The following is a 17910-nucleotide window of genomic DNA, read 5'->3' as shown; positions in this document are numbered from 1 at the left end:
TTTTTAAAGTGCATTTACCTCTCAATATTGGGATTGTGTGTGTGTGTGCCCCTCAGCTCGGCCTCAACCCACCAGTCGTCCCGTCGTTCCTCAAGAAGATGTCCAGGCTCGCAGAGTTCTGTTGTCATGGGAACCAGGCAGCGACGGCCTATCTCCCGTTCGTTACTACACAGTGCAGTATAGAGAGCTGCCGGACAGCAACTGGACAGTTCACTCAGCATCAGTCAGCCATGAAACAAACTCCTACATAGTGGACAGGTAAATATCATAAAATTATTATTATTACAATATATGTGTTGCATGGTATATATAAGCATAGGGCTTAGTGTGTCTTGGCTTTTGTTCATGAATTATTATATCAACATAACATGGCATAGAGGTGATCAGCCTGTGGTTCTAAGGTGTTAAAGAAGTCCAGGTTGCTTTGATGGTCTCCAACTGGTCTTCATTGTTGGGTCTAGTGTCTCTCACCCATAGTCCATAGACTTTCTATGGCGTTCAGATCTCCCCTGTTTGCTGACCAGTCAAGCTGAACTGACTGGCCATTCAGTTGACTGAATCAGCTTTTGCAATAGTGATTGTTGACACACCTTTTCAATCTCTGTCAAACTCTTGAATGTGGAATACATCACAATCCTCTGAAGGCTGCAGATATTTGGTTGCTTGCTTTCTCTAACATGTTTTTCCTACCACTTAACTATCCATCAGCATGCTTTGAGGAAACGGTGTGCATTGGAGATCCAATTTTAGCAATGACCTTTTATGGCTTACCCTCCTTGTGGAGTGGGTCATTTACTGTCTGTTGGACAAATGTCAAGTCAACAGCCGTAACATAGCCGTGAGATACCATGTCTTGATTGATTGTTTTTTTAAATTGACTTTAGTTGATGCTCAACTTTTTGGAGAAATACAATTTTGAGATGTGATTAGCTGTAATCTAAATTAACAAAATTAAACATATGTACATATGTGAAATAAATCTGTATTTGAGTTTTTACCTTTTAAATTGAATTTCTTAAATGAAGAAACTTTTCTATTATGTTCAAATTTATTTATATGCCTGTGCAACGTATGCCTATAAATGACTTTTCTCCTCTTGTTTACAGGTTAAAGCCTTTCACCTCTTACCAGTTTCGAGTTAAAGCCACAAACGACATTGGAGACAGTGAATACAGCGTGGAGAGCGAGGCCATTACTACACTACAGGACAGTAAGTAATCTTACCTTAGCGTAAGGTTACAGGACAGTAAGGACAGAGGAACAGCTTGTTCAGTTCCACAGTGAACTGAACAAGCTGTTATTTTCAGGATCCTTTTGTTGTACTAAAATACTCTTCAAGTGTATCAGTGAGCTCTGAATTCTTACAGTGTATAGTTTGTTAACAGTATGTTTTCGCAAAAGCTGTCCTATACAATATGTCAGCACTTCTAACATATTTTTTAATCCTGTGAAGCTCCAGACAAAGCCCCGACCATACTGTCTGTTACTCCTCACACCACCACGTCTGTACTGGTTCGATGGCAGGTACTGCTGGGTGATTTGCCTCGTTTCAAATGTTGAATCTGAATTTTAAGGGCGTCCAATATTTTATTCTTTCATAATATTGAAATATTACACATTAAGAAGATCTCATTTTCCTTTTAGCCCCCTTCAGAGGATCACTTAAATGGAGTTCTGCTGGGATTCAGAGTCAGGTACAGGGAGTTGCACTACGATCACCTTCGCAGCTTCTCTGTCCGCACAGTAAACAGTCCTTCTGCAAACTGGGCTGATTTCACATGTAAGCTCTAATAATATTACTGACATGCTTTTTGCATCTGTTTTTTTCAAAAAATTATTATTCAATTCTTGTATCTCCCATTATTTCCTATTTTGCGTTCAACCTCCCAGCTCCATACAGCATCAGGAACTTGACAGAATCCTCTTTAACCCAGTATGAACTCGACAGTAAGTCTTACATTGCCCCTTGTGGGTTTCAAATCACTCTCTTTTAGCTTAAATACCATTTAGTGAATATTATTCCCACAAAGACTTGCATTTGTATTATTTACAGCAATAGTCAGCAGCATCCTCCCACTCATCTGTGGCCACTGCTTTTTCTTATTTATGTGTGTGCGTGTGTGTGTGTGTGTGTGTGAGACTTTAATCTCTGCAAGCTGCCCTGTCATTATTTCAGCATGGTTTCCTTCTTTTTAATCACTGGCAAGTCTTCCCACATGCTTCCACAACAGCCCTGTCTTTTGATCAGTTTGCATTATATTTCTAAACCGCTGTGTTCTCTGTGTTGGGTGTGATCTTATCTTGCCATGGCATTTGAGTCAGTGGTTGTTTCTCCTGAATTTTTATTTTCATTTTTTGCTTTTTCATCTTAAGTCCTCGATTACAATGCTGCATTGCATTCTTCTCTGTTAGACTTGAACAAACACAAGCGCTATGAGATCCGACTCAGCGTGTATAATGCAGTTGGGGAGGGTCCAAGCAGTGTACCGCAGGAAGTGTTTGTTGGAGAGGCGGGTAGGATTAATTTCTCAGTTTGCACCCTAGTTTTACCTTTAGTTATTATTCTTCAGGTTTTAAACAAAACAAAACACCTTCTTGTTGAATGTTTTCTACCTTTTTCCTCCAGTCCCAACTGCTCCTCCTCAAAACGTGGTAGTCCAGTCTTCAACAGCTACTCAGCTGGACGTTACCTGGGACCCGCCTCCTCTGGATGCTCAGAACGGAGATATACAGGGTTATAAGGTATCAGGATTGCGTGCACTTTCAATTATGCCTCCAGTATTTGTTTTAAGTCCTGCAAGAAAACCATGCAATGACTCTGTCCGCAGATCTACTTCTGGGAGTTTCAGCTCCAGAACGAGACGGAGCGCCTGAGAACTCTGTTCCTGCCAGAGCTCGGGGTGAAGCTTAAAAATCTGACAGGCTACACCACCTACATGATCAGCGTGGCAGCCTTCAATGCTGCAGGGGATGGGCCCCGCTCCCTGCCCACCAGAGGGCGCACTCAGCAAGCAGGTGCAAATGCGGATAAAATTATTCAATAGACCACCGGCATTTATTTTGGTGTCAAACCTTTTTTTTTTTCAGCACCCTGCTCCACTTTGCAACCTCATACATTTCCAACCCAATGCTAACTTTGCAAATGTTTTTGCACTCAGTGATACTCCCTTTCCAGATTTACACGCTGTGTAGGGTTCTCATGTGGATTATATGATGTAGTCCCAGAAGAAGCCTATAAAGAGAATAATAGATGACTTTAAAGTCAATTGATAGGAGTTTTTGAGTTACTGGAACACTGCAAACTCAGCCACTGCTTGAATTCAGCAGGAAGCCTTATGCTATTATTTTTTCAAGTAGTTTAGTGTCATCTCTTGAGGAATAGCATGAGAGATCAGAGGCTTTTTGCCTATTATTTCAGGATACTCCACAGTGAAGAACAGTAGAGCAAAAAGGACTATCAAGAATGATGGGTGTTGATTAGTTTCTGGCCACAATTTTACTTCTTTGTTTAGAAGCAAGTTAGATTCCCTCCTGTGGGATTTCAGCAAAAAAAAGAATGTTTACAGTCAAAATGATTCTGGTCTTTTGTGCCCTTTGAAAGTTATGACATTGATAAAGGTTAAAAAGTGCTGAGAACTTTAAAACACTGTCTGGAATGTTGGCTCGTTTCACCACTGAGGACTGGGAACACAGCCAATACAAGCTTTTGTGATCTTTCATTCCTTATGCTGAATTGCAGCTAAATCCTGACACTCAGCTGAATCGGGGTTGGCTCAGCAGACAGAATTCTCACAGCTCTTCTTCAAGGTCGGACGCTGATTTTCTAAGCTGGAGTCGACTTTTTCCAGTCACAGTCTCCTTTATCCAAATGATAAATCAATATGTTTAATCTAGTAGAATACCATCAGAGAAATAACAATTAAATATTTTCTGCTGTTCTTATGTCTCTTTGTTTCGTCTTGTAGTGTTTTCAGTTTGCCCTTTGGTGCAATTCAACTTCTTTTCATTATAAAAAAGTCGTATTGCTGTTTAAAATGCTTTAATCAAATGGAGAGACATGTTTACTGCCCCCTTTTAAATTAATAAGTCCTAAATGATAAATTACATGAACAATAATTTTTAAAAAATTGTTTTTGCGATGCCATCAATTACATGTTATAAAAATATACTGTATATGTACTTTGATATGGCTTACATTGGTTCAGAGAACAGTGCTATACTTTTGCAACACTTGTAAAGGTATTCTTTTTCAGGTTTTGTCTCATTACATCCACAAACCCAAATCTGATGGAATATGGTGGTTTTCAAAATGCTGTACAGATAAAAATCTCAGTAGGACTCTGTAGAACTTGACTGCATGCTGAGGATACAAATCAGCCATTGTCTTCAAACATATAGCTGTTAGGGAAACATCTAACTGTAAGACAGCAGGGCTCCAGAAACAATAGTTTGACATGTCTGATCAAAACAATTTCATTGTAGCTCCAGTTGTGTGTTTGAAGTCGTTGTCCTGGTCAAAGGTGTTTTTTGAAAACATGTTTTTTTTTCCAAGTATTACCCTGAATCTTGCTTCATTAATTTCCCAATCATCATAGCATCCCCACAGCATGATGTTTCCTTTTTTTTTCATTTTTGATACAAATTGAATGTTCCTCTGTTAGACATTTTAAGCTTAGGTTATTGCCTTATAACCTAACTTTGGTTTAAACTGTATCCATAGCCTGTCTAATGCCTGTTTTCTTTCTGTTTTTCTCTTAACAAACCTTTCATTCCTTCCCAGAACAGCTGTATTTATGCAGAGCTTAAATTATACACAGGTGGACTATTTACTGATTAAGTTACATTTTAATGGAATTGGTCTTTCTGGGTTTTATTTTAAGGCCGTGGAGGAAAGGGACTGAATACAAATTACCACACTTTTCAAATTTGGAAAGAAAAATGGCAACCATCTCTTCTTTTCCTCCCACTGTGCACTATTTTGTGTTTGTTTATGATTTCAAATTTAAATATAAGAAAATTAGGTTAGAGTTTATGGGAGCAACATGACGAAATGTGGAAAAAGTGAAGTGACTGGAATCCTTTTGCAAGGCACTGTAGTCTAATGAGGGATCTGACTGTAATTACATTTTATCCTTTTGTCAAAAGCACCCACTGCTCCCAGCTACATCCACTTCAGTGAACTGACCACAACTTCGGTAAACGTGTCCTGGGGGGAGCCAAAGCAGGCCAATGGCATCATTGAAGGCTACCGTCTGGTTTATGAGCCCTGCACTCCAGTCGACGGTGAGAAAATCTGCCTTTAGCCTGACAACGTTCCTCTTCTCTTGACATTCCTCAGATGACTCTCTTAGGCAGTGATTTACAACCTCTCCTCTCTTAACCATTTTTGTTTTTAAATCATGCTGCTTAAACTTGTGTTCTAATTTGTTGCAGATGGGTATAGACCCTGCAGTAATGTATAAAGCAAGGCTGATAAATTACACTGGAATGCTCTTGTGAGCCTCTCTACAGCTTCCTCTTTTACTTCGAGAAACATGGTTAATAGCTGGCTAAGTGTTGTTTCCTTGACCAGATTGTCAAATAATTGAAAGCAGACTAGGAAAGCTGAACTAAAGCTGCTGTAGTCCCTTGGGTTGCAAGCACAAAGTGAAGCAAGCAAAGCAATAAACACATAAATATCTCTTGGTCTATTCCTCTCTTGACAATTAAAGAGCTACTGGAAATAAAACATTTTCTGCTATCCATGCAAATATTCCTGTCCCTAGTTGCTTCTTTGGTCTTGTGTGTAACTATTTCTGATCTTTGCTCAAAGCTTGGTTTTCTGTGATTTGTTGAAAGCAGTATCTAGAGTCTTAGTGTTTCCTGTACAGACTCCTCTCCTCGCACTCCAGGTGTTAGTAAGATAGTGACGGTGGATGTAAAGGGCAGCTCTCCTCTGTGGATGAAAATCAAAGACCTGGCAGATGGCGTCACTTACAACTTCCGCATTCGGGCTAAAACGCTCACGTACGGCCCTGAAGTGGAGGCCAACATCACTACTGGGCCTGGCGAAGGTATTGTCCGATAAGGCTGTTATGTATTGCTGGTTTCTCTCTCTCATGTCAAGCAATAAGTCTTTGAAGAACATCTGCGACATGATGTCCAGCTATTTTTACCTTCTTAGGAGCCCCTGGTCCTCCGGGAGAGCCATTTATTTCACGATATGGCTCTGCCCTCACTCTGCATTGGACAAGTGGAGATCAAGGCCGTGCGCCCATTACGCGATACGTGATTGAGGCCAGACCGTCTGGTGAGTGACCACACCTTACTGAGTCTGCGCAATGTGCCACCGGTTTCTGTAAACATTTCTTTTTGCTTAAACAGATGAAGGATTGTGGGATATTCTTATTAAAGACATTCCCAAAGAAGTGACATCGTACACACTTAATCTGGAAATGCTTCGAGAAGGGGTCACCTATGACTTTCGAGTAATTGCTGTCAACGATTATGGCTATGGCTCCCCCAGTGCTCCGTCCCCTTCCATATCAGGTAAATTCTGCTTAAAAGTAGACTTGTCAGTCTATGGGTTTTGTCCCTGTGGAGAATAAGTTTTAATCTACCTGATGTGTGTTTGTGGTAATGATGAACCCCGGCTGCACTGCACTGGATTCAGCGACATGCTTTTTATAGGCCAACATTTCTGTATTAAAAATATTTTAGTGATACCTAGATAGTTTCTTAATCTGAGCGAATTTGGGGTGTTTATTAGTTGTAGCGCATAATCATCAAAACTAATAGAAAATTATGTTTGAACCACATCATCTTGTTTTTTAACATAATATGATTTTCAGTTGTTAATTTGATTTACTGGAAGAAATTCACTTTTCAATGATACTGGTTTTTGTTTGTTTGGTTGGGTTTTTTTTTTTTACTAAACCTGTGCATGTTATTGGCTGTGCTTGAATGTTTATGCTGATCAATGTTTGTGTTTTTTCAGCCCAGAAAGTGTCTCCTTTCTACGAGGAGTGGTGGTTCTTGGTCGTTATAGCTCTGGTCGGCCTCATCTTCATCCTCCTCCTTGTTTTCATCCTCATTATCCGAGGCCAGAGTAAAAAATACACCAAAAAAACGGATTCAGGTAGGAAATGCGACTGACCACCACACATTTGTTGTGCTTATGCAGCTTAAGCCACAGGGCGGAATTGGTCTTCATCTTGGACGAGTCTACAGAGAAATGGAAGTTTAATGATTCACCAGCTGAAGTCTATTTTATAGAACAAGAGTGCGGAGGCACAGACAATTAAACCCATTATGTTGATTTTCCTACATTGTCTGGCTGACAGCAGAAACATAAGAGTAAAGGTTATTGGTAAGGGAGCTGAAGTAGACAAATATTATTGTCCGACTTGAACTGCAGCGAGGATCAATAACACGACAAATGGCTTGGCAGCGGCTTAATGCTGGGGCCATTAATTAGATGGAGAGTAATTGTAAAACTACAGCACCAGTGGCTCCTATGCCATCGCATCAAGAGAGAAAATTGCAAGATTGTTAATTATCCTAATTGACACAACTGTTCCAAGAAACCCAGTTTGTTATCTTCATTGGTAATTACATATGGTCCGTAGGTAATTATGCCACAAAAATAAGGCTTATTTCTTTAAATAATCTAGTCGTCCAGCAACACATAGTTAGTAGTGCGTATGTACACAGTCATTAGACGTTTTATCTTACTGTGGATGACAGCTACAAATTTGATCTGTTTAACAAAAGGTAATTATTATCTAATAATGTTATCATAGAGTCAACGATATTTTTAAAGCTTTTTTGCATATGTGACTAAAGAATAGAAGTGATTCATAAAATTGCTTGTTTTAAAAATATATGAGCGACGTATTTCCTTTGGAGAGTTCATTCCAAAGCAAGCAAAGTGTCAACTTCATAAAAAATTTCTAGGCAACCACTCAAACTGCACCTCGCTTCCTCTGACCCATGGAGAGATGGTACGTCTGGATGAAGGACGCTTCCCTGCCCTGGAGCTCAACAACAGACGCCTTTCTGGGAAAAACTCATTCTGCCGCAAAAACGGCATCTACACCCGGTAAGCTATTTTTCTCTGTTGAAATAGCCTAAATTCTCACATTTACAATAGCACTTCTAACTGTGTAAAGGTTTGTAGCTTTCAGTAAGTGTTCGTTTTTATGTCCACAGTGGAGAAATAGGTTAAAAAGATTGATAGAAGGAACACAACCAAAAGACAGCCAAGAACTTTGCTGAAAGTTAATGAATTATGCCATGTATAGAATGCAAAACAGGGGCATTTGTTCTTAACACGATGGTTACCCAAAAAGAAAGTAGTGAGGAAAGGCTCCAGTGTCCATCAGCTGGGAGACCTAAAAGACTGGAAGCCTAGCAAGTCATTTAAAAGCATTCATTTGGACTATTGGTAAACATGTGGAGGACCTTTCATCTTTTTTGGAGAGCAGTTATTGACTTCATTTTATAGCAGCAGTTAGTTTGTACTGACTCCAGAGGAGAGAGAAGTAAAAAACATGGTTAACAAAACACATATTTTTCACAATAGCCACAGTCAACTCGGTGTTCTAGATGCCGACTCTAGCATAGTGACCTGTCATCACAGTAGTATGGATTGTGTTATGCATGTGTGTCTACGTCCTTTAAAGTCAGGTTTAAAATTTTTCTAATCATCCTGACGCAAAAAGTGGTTCTATCAGTAAATGTTTTGAATGTGAATGAGCATAATTACGTCTTGTTAATAAAATTACATTCAACTAAGGTGTTTTCATAAGGTAAGAATGTGCACCCTATCCTTTTTATGTGCTATCCAAAAACATTCAACATTATCTTATTGGAAGTGTATTTTTTTAAGTCAAGAAAACGGTTTACTGCTTACAGCAGATGCACATTCCAAGCGACATGTCATCACCCATACATGGTAAATGGTGATTCTGTTTTAAACAGATGTGGAAGTCTCTCTTGTTTCAGTACATTAATTTTTTTTAACTATGTCATGGTTTCTAAATTTAATAGGTTGGCTCTGAAACATACTGTATGTCTTGTTGTATCATTCAATTGACAACTTTTATACCTTTTTTTAAAAATTGCGCTTCTCAAACTTAAGCCATTTTTCCCCCTTTTTGCTTTTTGCACAACTTTATGCATACTCAGTTTCACTCGGAATACTGATAAGAATTTATATTATACCTTTGTGTGCTGTCAGTCTTCAGATATTGAGCAACCCATCTGAGCCTCCTTCCTCTCCTCTCATTTATATTCAGTGTTTTGGGAAGCAGCAAACTATACAGGGGAACAGCACAATGCCAGCCGATTAGCATTCAACAGCTTCTGCCTATGCTCTTTGTCTGCCCATCTCTGCTTGAGACAAAGAGTGCTTTTGGGTCAGAGCTGCTTATTTTCCCTTGGCCTTTAGCCTTTTCTGCAGCGCTGTGAGAGTTATCCCAACATAAACTACTGTCAGCAGGACTTTGGTGCTCTGGCAGTTTGGTAATGTTTAGTTAAACATTTGATAAGAGGGGTTTTGCAGATGCTGCAGCATGAGGAGGTTGAGTAGAGGCATGGGTCATGGTCAGACTGATGACCCTTGTTACAGCCTAACAGTCTGCATCTTGTCATCGCAAATGCACAAAACAGATGAAACAGAAGTACTTGCGCACATTAGTGCGCACATTATTGTGGAATATACTGGCCAGGCCACTCAAATGCAGGTTAATATGTCATGCTCTCCTTGATCGTGGAGGCCAGAAAAAGGGATCAAAGGGATTCAGGATGCTCCCACTCATGGGGCTGAATCTTTTTTGATGTCTGAAACTTGTCTGAGTCCACCCTCTCACATGCATTCTCTCCAGCCTGAAGGAGCTGTATACATGTTTGTTGTGTTAACAGTTTCAAGGCTGTCGACATGTTGGGTCGTCCAACCTTGCTTTTAAAAGGAAGCAGTAATGTCGCTTCTGCTTGTGTAACTGAACACATTTCAAGTTTTATCTAAGAGATAGTCAAGGTTGTCTGCTTTGTGCATTAATATTTCACTTGACATCACAGTTTGTTTGTCTCTTCTAACCCCACTTTCAACATTTTCCATTTAAACATTCGTTTTTGTGCTACTGGTACTTTAAGCAAGCCAAGAAAACTCTTGTCTCAAAGTAAGACAAGAGACAAGACAAAGTAAGGTTATTACGGTATTTACCTTTTTGAGAACCTTCTAAAGTCTTAGCAGAACGATGTGATTCAGGCAAACTATAACAGTAGTAGAAGTAAAAGAAAAATACCTCTATATTGCTTGTTTTTAATCAGTCAATCAATCGATCAATCAAGCATAATAACTATTCACTTCGATGATTGATACCATACAACAATGAGTGTAGGCCAGTTCTGTGGAAGCTGTTAAACATACTGTACATATTTTAATTCTTGAATACATACATTATAAAACAACATACATTTTTTGGTAATGATTAATTTTTTTCTGTCTCTATTACCTCTTCAGGCTTCCTACTTCTTTGATTAATGTAGCTTTTCTTTAAACCACTACTTCATCTTATTTTAGTTTGTTTTACTCTTGCAAATCTGACCCAAAAAGCCAATGAGTCCATGAGCAACAGAAAGAAAAGGAAATGTTCATTTTTCATGACAAGTTTGTCTTTAAGTTGGCATAATTACCATTTTAAACCCACTGATGTAGCTCAATTAAGTGAAAGTAGTGGCCTATGTTCTTTCTTATGGTCCAGATCAACCTTAGACCTTATGCACATTAGCAGTCATTACTTCAGAAGAAATAAAAAACGATTACATCCAGATGCTTCTCTTGCTTCAGTTCATGAACATAATGACTGGATCCAACAGAATTGAAGGCGTATTCTTACTTTACTTGGTTCTTTACTACTGAGCTTTTCTACAGCAACTCTGCATCTCTGACTCATTTTTCCAAATCATTCAGGTTGAATAACTGCACAATGACATTCGTGAGCAAGTGAATAGTCTTTTGTGAAGGATTCTGTTTTGGGGGCCTATGAAGGTTTAAATTAGCTGAACCTGTCCTCTGCTAACTTAAAACTGATCGTCTCCAGGGATTTGAAGGACACAGTAAGGAGGAATAACCAATTATGTCGTCTGTCTTGAGTGTTCTGTTATGGGCTTCCAAAAATATGCATTGTTCTGTTGGTTCTCTGAAGCAGTTGGTCATTTTCCCTTTTATAGTTAGTGGCACTATCTTGAGTCTCTCATTATTGTGCATTTTAAAAACATTTAAAACTGAGTGGTGCTGTGAAGAGAGTGAAAAGAACTTTTCTTTTTAAAATAGTTTCCTCACATTTGTTTCAGAGTCCATTTTAGCTGGAAAATCAAACACTCAGTGTTTCAAATGTGCTGTTCTTCCCCAATCTCTTTAGGTCTCCTCCACGACCCAGTCCTGGAAGCCTGCACTACTCAGATGAGGATGTCAGCACTAAATATAATGACCTGATGCCGGCGGAAAGCAGCAGTTTGACTGAAAAACCCTCTGAGGTTTCTGACTCTCAGGTTGGTAGCAACTCTGGCTTACAGTCTATAAGAGAAAGCGGACAGGAATTAAAAAGTAAAAATTCAGCTCTATCAGTTTCTCACAGTGACAAGTTTCTCCAGGGGAATGTTGTAACCTTTTCAAAAAAGATTATTTTACCTCATTTTGCTATAGTTAAAAACCAGACAGTTTTATGACCGTAGGCCAGTGTTTCCTGCAATAAATTAAAGCAATTTTGCCTGACAATCTGCCTCAAGTGGATCATCTGGAAATTAAGTATTCCCTATTAACATATGCGAGCCACTGCTGACATCTCTGAATCTTTTATTACTGACTTTTCGAGGAAGAAAATGATACTCAGCTACTGCACATGCCCCCTGTGTGCTAAATGTCTTCAAAACTAATTAATGTTTCTCTAACAGGTATTCATTTATTAATTTAGGTGGCCCCAGCTCATTATGAGGTGTGCTGAATTGGTAAACAGATGAGGGTTTAATTTGATAAAAGTAACTGAAAGGTGGAAAAGGCAAAAGGCAAGCTGTTCTGAGCAAGTCGTCGGTACTCCCGCTCCTTTATCTGCTACCTGCAGTCAAAACATTGTTCAAGCCGAATAAACAGTGTTCTCCCCGGAGACACAACCTGGTGTTATTCTTTTTCCTCTGCATAGCCTCCCACTGTTTACCAAGCACTTGTCCAAACAAATGGTCCTTCGACGTCTGCTAGGCTGTAGTATCTCAACGGACTAGCGCGCGAGTAAGCATTTGTCACACACGCGAAGTCTAACGTTCTCTTCAGGAGTAATTTGGTGTCCTTTTTTTTTTTTTTGTTTGCAGTTTTTGTTTCTGAGAAAGTACGATAAAGGATTCACCCACACAATCATTCATAACTTTATGAGCTTAATATTACAAGAAAGCTAGAAAGTAATCCTGTAAACAATATCTTTATCCAATTCCAGGATGCTCTTGTGTACACTTATCACGTCCGTGCTCCACGGAGCTATAGGTGAGCTGACTAGACAGATTTCTAATAGAAATGATGGTCTCCTCCTATTGGATGTGTTGTGAGTAGAGGTTTCCTGATGTGCTGTGATTCAGCATTGTGTCTCTGTCAGTGAACAGCTCAGTAGTAGAAATAGAATTATCCTCGATTATGAGTGGATGAAAATGTAGCTGTCAGGGTTTTTTTTTTGCGCGCACGCGTGTGTGTGTCTGTCTTCTGACGTTTGACTGTTGTGTTCTTGCAGGGAAGCGACAGCGAGTACGAGATGGATCAGAGCCGACAGAAGACCCACTCCTTCGTCAACCACTACATCAGCGACCCCACCTACTACAACTCCTGGCGGCGGCAGCAGAAAGGCGTCTCTCGTCCTCCTGCGTACGGCTACTCCCAGCCCGAGCCCCTCGTGGAACAGGAGTCCCGCCCACACCCACCGCCCGTGCCCCCTCTGCCTCCACTCCTTCCCCAGAGCGCCCCGTCCCCGCAGCCCCAGTGCCAGGGCCCGGGCCAGGGCAATCTGTTCAGGCCTAAAGGAAGCCGGACTCCCACCCCCTCGCTGTTGTCCTCCGACCCCCCCAGCCAGCACAGCACCCTCTACCGGCCCCCCAGCAGCCTGGGCTGTGCCACTCAGGCACCTACCGCGGGCTTCTCCTCCTTTGTTTGACACACAACTCTCCTCCTAGCAACCACCGTGAGGACAAGTCTTTGATTTTCTTTGTTGGTTTATTTATATTTTTCTTTTTTTTTTTCTTTTTTGTATATTTTGTTCTGTCTGAATGACAGAGTTTTTTGCTCAATATTAAGCATTGCAGGCATTTTAAATAGTGCTTTTCTCCTCTGTGAAGAGTGTGTAAGTATGACTGTGTTTAGCGCGTTTGTTTGGTTAATCTATGTATTCTGTATTTTCTGAAAAGACAATCATTCAAGAGGTTTTCTGCAACCATTAGGGTACATTTGATGGATCAACAATGTGAACAAGGAAAAACAGAACAGAGTTCTGAAAAAAAAGAATCCTTGTTATAAAACTATTGTATATTTGTTTTTCATGAGAGCTTTATGAAGAGAAAAAAAAAACACCATAGATCCATGTAAAGTATGGACCACATGGCTTATTGAAAATGGACAAACTAGCTTGGAAGGATAAAGTACCGTCCAACTGAGGACAAAAACACAGTGAGGAATGGACTCTGATCTGGAGCGAGAGGCACTTGTGGTCATTGTTGCCCTCGGTTGCCTTTGGGTTTCTCACTCCGTTTAGTCACTGCTGGAGCTCCAGTTTATTGTTTACTGTATGTACTTGTCTCATATTGTTTACCAGATATTTATATCAATCAGCTTCAAGTTCAGAAGTTCCGAACATCACTAGTGACAAATGCTATGAATCACATTAAAACGTTGTGGCACCTTTTGTGGTTGTCTGAGGATGCTGATTGTGGACTGGGGCTCAGTCCATCAACGTGTCTATATGTGTCTTATAATACTGATGGACTGTACCAAAGGATATTTTGAAACCATACAGATTATTTCCTCTTACAGCAGTCAGTCATAAAGAAAAACTTACTTTTTTCAAGTTAAAACCATGAAAATGTCAAACTCTATTTGTTTTTCCAAAATAGCTCAGAATTTATCATATTGAAAGGATAGTTTGCCAACAGCAAGTGATCAGCCTTGCCAAAGATTTTCAATTAGGTTTAGATCTGTGTTTTCCCTGAACCCTTCTAGATGAAGATGCCTTAATATAAACAGTTCTATTTTAGCTCTGACTAAATGTTTCCAATTGTTGTTCTGCTGGATGAACCTCTAACCTGCCCTCATGTTTTCAGAAGCATTGAACAGGCTTTCTTCCAACGTAATACTTTTTCTAACAGGATCCACAAATTATACGGTTTAACTCAGAAGTTTACATACACAGGATATAAAGATGCATGCACTTTTTGGCGCTTTTTTCTGAAAGTAAATCAGATAAAACATTTCTTGTTTTGGGTCAGTTAGAATTTGCTAAATGTCACAATAATGAAACCAAGCTTATGTCAGAGAGATTTATTTACTAATGTCTTCAAAATCCAAAGCTTGCAGTTTTCTAAGTTGTTCATTTTGCTACTAGGAAAATTTTAATGTGGTGTAATGTTGTTTATTTGCATCACTTTGCACAAGCCAGGTCTTCACAACAGCAATATTTTTGTGCTGGGATAGAACCCAACTGAATAAAACATCTTTGCAGTCTGGAGAAATAGCCCCAAAATATTCACTGTAAACATAAATGCATCTCAGCAACGAAGGAAACAGTAGGATAGCTGTTCAAAACATATTCTTTTTTTAGTTTTTGTTCATGAATCATCGGAACGTTATAGAACGTGATGGAATATTAATGAAGAATAATAAATTTGTTGGCGAAATAGTCAGGGGATTTATGCTGTTGACATATGAGAGGATTAGTGAAGCTTCATAGCTGCTGTGTAAACAATGGTTTTAAAGAAAATAGAAACCATATCAAACTTTCCAGACAGCCATTTTACAGGGTCAGCCGTCAGCAGACCCTTTTTGCATGGTCTGGGAATATAAAGCGATTACTGACACTTGATCCCACAGTGCAGGAGTGACCTGATTCTCTCAGCAACCGCGGAGAAATGATTCAGATGCACGAGGAGCAAGAGTTCCAGAGGAAGAATTGGAAGAGGAGCCAGATCTGGTGCAAGCATGCTGAAAATTGGGACAGGTGTTTGGGTAATCTCCTTATTTCAGGCCAAAAAACATTGATTTTAAACATGACATGGAGAAATCATGCAGATGGGGTTAGCATGAGTCTATTCTAGAGAAATGTTCATCCTGATCTTTTGTTTTTCACTTTATCATACAGTGAATTGCAAAAAAAACAAAAAAGTTTGTGTATTTGCAGAAGACAGGGCAGTTATTCATAAATAATTGAATAGTTAACATGGAGAGGGATTTATGTTGTAGTTGTTGGGTTCAACCAGAAATTGAAAAACTTGTGATTTTTTTTTGAGTAGCCACTCTGAATGTGTATTTCAGAAAACTTATCAGCTGAAGCTCAATTTTAAAAACGAAATATTTCATTTGTTGAATTTTCACTTGTACAAGTTAAACTGATGGAGAGTGTTTCTTTACTTAACATGTCCGGAACTGTGGTTTTTCTTCTAAGAGAGACAAAAATGTATCGCTCACTCACATTCAGCCACACAGTGATGGAAGAAGCTTCACATCTGTCACATATTTTTTACATTTTCATATCTTTTCATGGGATCTATTTAATGTGTCCTGATTCTGACTGTCTTTGGTGTTATGAATCAGAGTACATTTGTTGAGCAGCTAGACTGGTGACTCTAAAACGGGGACATATTAAGCAAAGAGCAACAGTAGAAATAAAAAAAAACAGGTTTTTAAATTGTTGTTATTGTCAGTTGTTCAGTGCTGTGAAAACAAGTATTTGGGCTCCAACAGCTTTCTTCTGATTTTGCTTTTTTGTTACCCCTAAGTTGCACAATCAGACAAAGATTACCTGAGTAAATGCAAATTGTACTTGACAAATGCTGGTTCTACTTATGAATGGAAAAGCCACCCAAACCTATGTGTAAAAGTAAAAGGACTCTTAAACCAGATAACTTCTTGTGCTCAAAACTGCTATCAAGCATTTCCACTGACTGATGAGTCTTTTTACATTGGTGTGAAGAAATGCTGGCTCAATCGTCATTGCAGAATTATTTTAAGTCAGACACAGTGGAGGATTTTCAACCTGCTACAGATTCTTCATCCCATTTAAATTCAGACTTTGAATTTGCCTCTTCAAAATCTTCATTGTGTTTTGGCTTTATTGAGTCCTTCAGATTTGCTGATGAGAATCACAGTCCTGTTAAATATGTTGTCAGCTCTAGGTATCTTGCTCTGGAGGAAGCAAATTACTGAAACGTTCCCCATAAGCTCTTTGGTGTGTTTGCCATTTTGACTAAAGTTTGTTCAGCAGTATGGACCTATGAGAAATATACAAGTCTACACTGTTCTGAGTATTAAGTGGGAAGTGACAGGATTTGGTTTGCACTTTAAATTGTCTTAGGTGTTGAGTGACAGGAGAAATATTAGTTTACCATTTAACAAAAATAAGACATTAATAATTTCCCTGAACTTCAAAATCCAGGTCTAAGAAATATGTAGGAACAGCAAAAGACGAATTAAACTCACACTGAGAAGATAGTGATAGTGTTCTCTTCATAGTATTGAAAGCATTTTTCTTGATGTTTGACTAAAAGGAGCAGTCAAGCTGTTAAAGCTAAAATGCAAGAGTTGAATAATGTTCTTTTGTAAGGATGTAATTGCCAACTTGGATTCCATTTGACTTTTTGTTTTGTTGAAGAAAATTGTCATTTTGCCTTTTTACATTCACTTGAAAATTCCCTTTTCTTTTTTGTGGTTTGCAGTGAAGGATAAAAGGCTCTGATCTTTATTTTCAAATTTCTTAAAAAAAAAAACAGAAATCCTCTTTCTCTGAACACATTTCATTTTCACTTTGAGTGCGTGTCAGCTGTTTAGGAAGAGAGCAGTTGAGCTGATGCATTCAGGCGTCATTGTGTCAAAATATCACAGCCTAAATGGAAGGCCACTGCACTCAAATTCTTAACATGAAGATCACATATTCTCCCACCAGTTGGCGGGACAGACTGTTCTGGGAAAAAGCCGAAGGCGAAACCGACTGCAGTTTGAAGAACTCCATGAGCTGATAGCTACATGACTGGGAAATATCTGTGGCAGACTAAAGTGTAGATTCTGTCTAGGTAGAGTGACATTTGCCCTCGGTGAGCCATTCACACATTCCTTTCTCCTGATTTTAGGGTGCGTATGCAGAGCCTGGAATGTATTTCCTGCTAATTTGCATTGTAAACAAAGCCACTGGGTGGCCACTGACTGGGGACTGCTTATCAAGCTGAAATACACAAGATCAAATGAATGTTTCACTCAGCCAAGAATGCAAGCCCTTCCTGAAAAATTTGCACCATTTCTTTCACATGAAAAAATATAAATAAATAACGGCTTAGAAAAAGAATGTGTATGTACAATTTCCATGTTTTGATGAAAATAAGTTTATTAAAAGCATTTTTTTTATGGTACAGTAAGCCAGTTGGTGGAAAGAGCCAACCATATATGGGAAATGGTGCCAGAGAGCCAACACATGACTAGCACAAGGTGAGATGTCTTGTCCACACCTTAGGAGTTCAGGAAGGATGTCTGAACTCCTTCCTGAGTATCTGCCAAAAAATGTAGGTATCATTGCGATTGATGAATTCAATCACTGGAACTGTGACGATCTGAACGATAATCTCCAAAAACTTTCTTTGAGTTCAAAGATGACTATAGATATACAGTATATACTTATTAGAATTATTAACAAA

The 17910-nt window shown here is 39.2% G+C and overlaps 1 protein-coding gene across 3 annotated transcripts in view; it reads left to right on the top strand.

Moving 5' to 3' along the window:
• Positions 1 to 13920, top strand: part of LOC114160394 (protein sidekick-2-like) — a 103813-nt gene extending 89893 nt beyond the window's left edge. For 2 of the 3 annotated variants that reach the window (XM_028042974.1, XM_028042973.1), the window contains exons 30-45: positions 57 to 258; positions 1107 to 1210; positions 1454 to 1524; positions 1645 to 1780; positions 1891 to 1947; positions 2413 to 2514; positions 2627 to 2742; positions 2829 to 3015; positions 5146 to 5283; positions 5871 to 6053; positions 6164 to 6289; positions 6364 to 6528; positions 6977 to 7117; positions 7936 to 8080; positions 11406 to 11535; positions 12759 to 13920. In XM_028042974.1, coding sequence (XP_027898775.1) covers positions 57 to 258; positions 1107 to 1210; positions 1454 to 1524; positions 1645 to 1780; positions 1891 to 1947; positions 2413 to 2514; positions 2627 to 2742; positions 2829 to 3015; positions 5146 to 5283; positions 5871 to 6053; positions 6164 to 6289; positions 6364 to 6528; positions 6977 to 7117; positions 7936 to 8080; positions 11406 to 11535; positions 12759 to 13175 — 2420 coding nt within the window. In that variant the 3' untranslated portion in view covers positions 13176 to 13920. The remainder of the gene's footprint in view (positions 1 to 56; positions 259 to 1106; positions 1211 to 1453; positions 1525 to 1644; positions 1781 to 1890; positions 1948 to 2412; positions 2515 to 2626; positions 2743 to 2828; positions 3016 to 5145; positions 5284 to 5870; positions 6054 to 6163; positions 6290 to 6363; positions 6529 to 6976; positions 7118 to 7935; positions 8081 to 11405; positions 11536 to 12758) is intronic. The other variant, XM_028042975.1, reaches the window with a different exon arrangement.
• The last annotated feature ends 3990 nt before the right edge of the window (positions 13921 to 17910 follow it).

The sequence above is a fragment of the Xiphophorus couchianus genome, chromosome 16, assembly GCF_001444195.1.
Source record: "Xiphophorus couchianus chromosome 16, X_couchianus-1.0, whole genome shotgun sequence".
Lineage (NCBI taxonomy): Eukaryota > Metazoa > Chordata > Actinopteri > Cyprinodontiformes > Poeciliidae > Xiphophorus > Xiphophorus couchianus.
This window is presented reverse-complemented; position numbering and strand designations above follow the sequence as displayed.